We start from the raw sequence: 6573 nt of genomic DNA, 5'->3' as shown, positions 1-6573 counted from the left end.
CATCCTTTTCTTTGGTGAGTTATATTTATATATGTGAGTAATGAATTTCATTTTTCGAATCTCATCTTGCATAGTCGTGACTCCTTTAAGAGATCTTTTTAAGTTTCACAGTTCATTCATTGGTATTAATTAGATTTTGAAGGGAAATTTTATCCTTCATAATATTCCCTTAGATTTTACGTTCTACATTGATGGAGGAGCGTTCGAATGCGATATATTCAAATGTTATTTTAAGAAAATTAAATTAAACCTCGCAACTAACTTTGATTAAGTGGGAAAGGGTGCCTAGAATTTGAGCGATTAGATTTTAACCTCCTTTTTCTCAACTATGACTCCGAATTTTTCTTTTGTTTCAAAGATTATGAGTCATTTAACCAGGATTTTTTCCTTCATTCACCTTTTCAAACTACTTTTTACAGTGATTTGTTACATTCAAAATCAATACTAAGTGGCAACTTCTTTTTTTTTTTCCTTAAAAAATTCTTTTTAAAGTATTTTTTTAGACCAAATTGTTGCATTTTTTTGAAATCCCATTTTAGATACTTTTGTCTTTTTAACTATTCCTCTTTTGCTAACACAGGAAAATTAGATAGTATTAAGCTGAGCATTTATGCTCTTACCATCTGGGTAGATGAAGAATGGGTAGATCCCAATCTTAGATGCTAGCGCATCAATGAACAATGTGGGACTGTTGTCCCTTTTGCTTGGACACTTGTTCAATTACGGTAAAGTTTTTTACGATGAAATATAAAACTAACGTTTCAACCAAAAAAAAAAAAACTATTCCTCTTTCAAAAACAAATTTCTATTTCCATTTTCAATCAAAAATGGGGCGCGACAACCATTCATAATGGCATGCACACAAGAAAATAAATTCCAACCCACGTTTAATGATGTTGCAGTCATGCAGTTATAGACTTTGTACCATACACACATTGAGTTGCAGGATCTGAATTTCGTTATATTTGTCAGATCTGCTTTAGAATAGTACCATATTAATATGCATTTACATATAATTAATTCATATCTAAAGCCTCATACTGCACTTTCGAGCCACGACTAGTATTTAAGATTTAGCCAAACTTCATGTAGGACAAATTACATATGAATATGAACTTGGGGAATCAGACTCAAGATTAATATGATCAAAGCCATTGCTAAGGAGCAATTAACTGTATCATACATAGGATTTCTTTGTAGCTAGCATTTGGGACCAGCCCCACGAAGTAGGACATTCACAAATACAGTAGACAATTTTTTCTTCCCGTAAAAGAACATATTTACTGGATATTGTTGAGTAGAATCACATTCCATAGCTGGCTCTAAATATTCCCATGAACATGAAATTTGGTTGATTTTATAACTGTTACACCCAGGACCTAGAGATAGAAAAATAATAATATTAACTCTTTTTTTTAACCTATAAAAAAGGTACGGAAGTAAATGATAAAAATTTGACAATTATAGGTTGCAAATTTGAAGCAAGCCTTTTTGCTGGTAACAATAAAAATTAGGTTACGCGAATTGAATATCTTTGCATATCAAACGAGTATAATATTTAATGCAATTGAATTTTCAAAATCAACACAAGGACAGAACTTAGTAATTATTCATAAAGGGGGCTGGGGTTTCTTCTTGAATGGAAAAAAGAAAATGCAACTCGAGATAGCAGTTGGCTCTATAGCTTTACAAACTTTCGTCTTCTTCTTCTTCTTCCTCCTCTTTCTCTCACTTTTTGTGTCAATAAAAATATAGACCTCTACAAAATTTAGCAGGACAAGACAACCTTAAAGCTCACACAATGCTACTCTTAATTTATAAAGGATAGATAGGAACCTTTGTGTGAGTTGACTTATATGTTTGTGGATTTCAACATTTTCATCTGTGATCGTGATTTTCATATATAGCTAATGTTGTGCAAGAGCTTCAAAATGAGCTTCATATATAGCTAATATGTTTGTGATTTTCATCTATGATTCTTCATTTCAACACTGACTAAGGTTTGAAAGAGCTTCAAAATGACTCTCCCCAGACATTGGAGCAAATTACACCATAGGATTGACCTTAACCTTCCCCCTTCCATCTGGAAGACGAAATTACAATAAACAACTAGGTGCCACGAGATTCATCCACATCCAAAATATATGCTTGATGTCGGAGACGGCTTCTGCATCTAGCCCTTTTCCAGTCTTTGACCCTTGAGATTTACAGCAGACAACTACAAATTAATTTATTACGACAGTCACTAATTCTCGAGTACTAAGCTGCTTATCGAGCGGCAACGCTGACGACCTCAACCAACGAAAGAGAGAGACCTCACACTTTTTTCCCCTCGTAGTATTTGATTTGAGCTCTCCACATTTTATGGTTTGTTGCATCTTATTTATCCTGCTGCTTTTCTTCCTTTCCCTAATCCCTGCACACTATTATACAGCATATCAAAAGCTATATATACGCTACAAACATACAGAAGATTAGGAGTGCAAAATGCCACTCGTGCGCTGACTCTATATTCTAAAAGGCCACAGTCAAATATGTACACGTTCTTGCTGACCTTCAGGCAAAAAAAAAAAAACTTTACAATTACAAAATCTAAGCGCATTTCAGACAGGGTTTGCCAAGCTCTTCCCATAGCCGATACCAGCAGCACCAACAGCAGCATTCGCCGTCTTGCCTTTGCATGGCCCAGTGGTTTTCATTGCTTGACTGGCATATCTGCATCTAAGGCAAACATATTTCAAAGGAACAGCTTCAGAGTCCTGAATTCCGGTACACCTCGTGTGTTGCCATACACCGCAACTATCGCAAGCCAGCATTCTTTCTCCATCATCATCTTTTGCCCCACAATTGCAATCCACTGTCCACCTCTCGACGCCCCTTTCCATTCTATACTTGCTTAAACTACTTTTCCCGAAGCATTTTCCTCTCACTCTGACAAATTCAGCTGACCCTAGCAAGAGCTTTACCTGGGTAGAGTCAACTACACCGCCATAGCCAACCAGTTCTTCAGCTTGGTATCGTTTAAATAGCAAATATACGTCTTGGAAAGCCTTTGAAGCTTCAAGCTTGAGATCAGAAATGGTTGCATCGGAGGACAGAATCAGCAGCTCCGGAGGTGGATTTTTTGCATGTTCATCACTGTGTTCCATAAGATCCACCTCACACAGCAACTGAATTGCATAAGGTTTTGATGCCAGCAAGAATTTCTCGGGCTGGTAATCTTTAACAAACTGCTTGCAATCAAGAAGAGTTCTAGCAGAATCACATGCAACATCTCTTTTTGCCTGAGGAACATAAGATGCCATGGTCTGAGGGTGAAGCATCGCTTCATACAAATATCTGAGATCCCGCAGGAGATGTTCTTCAGATGGGTAATTTGATGCAGGGAAGCAATTCAATGTTTTATTTACAGTCGACGGTATATTTCCATGCTCAAGTCTGCAGAAAGAGAATCAATATTCATCTCACAAGCAAAATAGGAAGAAAGTAAATAACTTCATTTTCCATAACTTCAGCCACAAGCACTGGCCGCATTCCACGACAAGCATAAGAATGATCACTCACCTGAACTCCATAGCACCAGAATCAGGAATACGTTGGGCATTAACAACCAACCCTTCAGCTGCCTGTTTTCCCTTGAGTTCCTTGAGAACATAGTCCAGAAGCTCGGGAGGTCCAACTTTGCAAACAGCACCCCTCAGAGCACGCCAGCTCACCCAGTTGGGCCCCGTTACAGCTCTTAATACTCTAAACATTGCGTCCTCAACACGGGCAATGTCTTTGTTTGTCCATGCACACAAGGCTCTGGTGTCATAAGATTGATGCTTCTTGTAGGTAAAACCATCAACCCTTGAAGGAGACTTGTGCACATCATGGATCAAAGTCATCAAAAAACTAAACAAGTCTCTAATATTTACAAGCTCGCGCTCCGATAGGGACTGATAAAATGATATCAAATCCTGCAGACGAGTACGAGGTTTCCGTCCTTGTGATAAAAATGTGGACAGTGGCAGAGAAGAAAGGTTGTCAACAGCCATTCTATAGGCATCATATGTCAAGGCAAAACTACCAGCACCGAACTCATAACCCCAATCACCATACCATGGATGGCCATTGGTAACAGCATGAAGTAGCCGGAACTCTAAGCCATACTTCTTTGACACATCTGTCACACTAACCTTTCTGTTTGTGCACGGAAGAAGAGAGAAAGTTATTTACTTGTATGGCGTAGTTATATAATAATGAAACCCCATTACAGTGTCCACAGTTCACAAGAAGTCAAAGCCAACTGTCTATCTAGATCATGAATCACTAAATCAACCACAAGACTTCATAGATACTGAACTTGCAAAGAGAGACTGAATAACAATACTAATTACGGTACAGAACTTTCTACAGTCTGGCTCCTGACCTTACTCCAAGTATTTTACAAAGCCGGTCCCAGAAGTTCATGATATGACATCCAGAAAGCAGCCTGGAACCACTTTCCCTGCCATTGACTCTGAGAAGATGGCCAAAACCATTTGCATGTACAACGCCATGCAAAAGGTGAGTTGTGTCCTCTAGTTGGTTATATATCCAATCTTCAATATCTTCAGCCGTCATGACATGATTACATGACTTGCACCTGGGAGAACGAGATTACACCAATAAGAATACATCAGCATTGTTACCAAGCAGTAGTTGGTAAGTACAAAGAAGTCAAAGAATCACAAAATAGATTGTTAGCTTCATAACGATGCTAACATTGACATAGTCGCAACATGATCTTTGGCCCAAAACTTAAACAACAAGAAACACACATTGACATCAAACAAATTTCCAATACTTTTGAATGTCCTTCCAGACACACCATAACGCATCAAAGACATGGTTATATCGTTATCAATACATGCAACAACTTCAATACTTTTTAACCGTCTTTCCAAACCTTACCAACAAACAGTCAATAGTTCTTCCCAATTTTAACACGCCCACACGCCATAGAAATATCAAACACATGGTTACATAATCACGGTGCATCCCACTTGGCTATTACAACTTAGCTTTATTCAACAACCATGCAAGGAAACAATTCAATCATCACAATACCAAGTACGAAAACTAGCAGATTCTCACCTAGCTTCCGACAGGTGAAGAGTGTCGCTGCAGCCAGGACACGTTTTATTATAACCAGCTATTGAATTGCCATCTGCTTTGACTATAAAATGATATCTCTTCGTGCACACTGGATTAGAACTCCAACCTAACAAAAGGGGGGAAAAGGAAAGCCAAATAAATAACAGGAAAAATTAAAATATAGCCACCTCTCCTTTAATGACTTCTTTCCAGAATGTTTCCCACAAATAACATTGATTTATTGATGTTAAATATTTCCGTATGCAATGAGCTTCGTTTTCCTATTTCAGCCAAAATATAAGAAAATATCCAAAAACTATTTCTAACATGCTAAAACAAGGCAACACACTCTAATCCGCATTATTCTTAGCATGGTCATGCATGAATAATATTAAGAACAGCGTGACCCGGAAGCATAACTTGACGAGTCAACTCACCGACGACTCGACACTGGTCGCAATAGATAGATCTCGATCTAGAGACATCCTCCTCGACAACGTCAAGGCAAACTACGGCCGGCGACGGCGAGGATCCGTCGTTGTCAGCGACTGTGAAGTCTCCAACTCGGAAGAGTATCTGCCACGTCATCAGGTGAGGGAACAGCGACGAAGGAGGCGGCGACAAGGCATGTTTGGACAAAAAATTCCTAACGCAAGTTCTGAACGGCCCGGAAGCGGAGGACGCGGAGACCGTCGACGAATCCCCAGACGCCGCCGGAAAAGTAAGGAAGTCGTTCAGATCCGCAGTGACGCGCCTCTTCAACCGCTTCGCCGGCCGCCCATTCACCACCATACTTCCCTCCGTCGTGAGATCCCGGCGCGTGCCGAAAACTTCCAGATCTAGGCGCGTGAATTTAAAAACCGAAAACCTTCTAGAAGCTCCACTCTACAACTTACAGCCTACAAATCTCTACAACCGTCACGGATCTAAAAACACAATATATACATATAAACTCCGATCAGACGACGAATAGCTGATTAATCTGAAATAAATACGCCGGCGTCAGGTCAACCCCCCACCGGAAGAAAACAAGAAGATAAAAGGTTATTTTTGGAAGAAGGAGCTGGATAAGAATAAAAGAAGAACGTTGATCTGGCGGAGGCGGAAAAATTTTAGGGTTCCGGATGTTGAGGGCTTGAATGTTGGGGCTTTTTGGTACTTTCGGATTCCCTTTGAGGATTATTTATTAACAAAGAAAATAGAAAAAGAAAATAAAAAAGCAGAGTCGGTTTAAGGAAAGAAGCTAGTAGGAATTGTACGGGTGTAGGAATCTTAGTGGATAAGTTTAATTTAATATGGAAATTAAATAGAATTAAATTAGGTGTTGGATTTGGTCTAAATTGCTAAATTGACCTCGGGAAAGGGGAACTTTGTTCGGGAGGGAATTTCGAGGAAATTTCAAGGTCTTGCTGGGGACGGGGGGCAGTTGGAGGGGTAATGTTTGTAAATAAGGGT

The 6573-nt window shown here is 39.2% G+C and overlaps 1 protein-coding gene across 1 annotated transcript; it reads right to left on the bottom strand.

The window, feature by feature from the left end:
• Positions 1-2474: 2474 nt before the first annotated feature.
• LOC113755305 (PHD finger protein At1g33420-like) lies at positions 2475-6278 on the bottom strand. Its single transcript, XM_027299344.1, has 5 exons — positions 5556-6278; positions 5119-5245; positions 4412-4627; positions 3565-4182; positions 2475-3438 (listed from the first exon to the last, which is right to left on the bottom strand). Exons 1-5 carry the CDS (start codon positions 5908-5910, stop codon positions 2604-2606), a joined length of 2151 nt encoding a protein of 716 aa, XP_027155145.1. The 5' UTR covers positions 5911-6278; the 3' UTR covers positions 2475-2603.
• Between the last annotated feature and the right edge of the window lie 295 nt (positions 6279-6573).

This window comes from Coffea eugenioides, unplaced genomic scaffold (assembly GCF_003713205.1).
Source record: "Coffea eugenioides isolate CCC68of unplaced genomic scaffold, Ceug_1.0 ScVebR1_140;HRSCAF=586, whole genome shotgun sequence".
In the NCBI taxonomy this organism is placed as follows: domain Eukaryota; kingdom Viridiplantae; phylum Streptophyta; class Magnoliopsida; order Gentianales; family Rubiaceae; genus Coffea; species Coffea eugenioides.
This window is presented reverse-complemented; position numbering and strand designations above follow the sequence as displayed.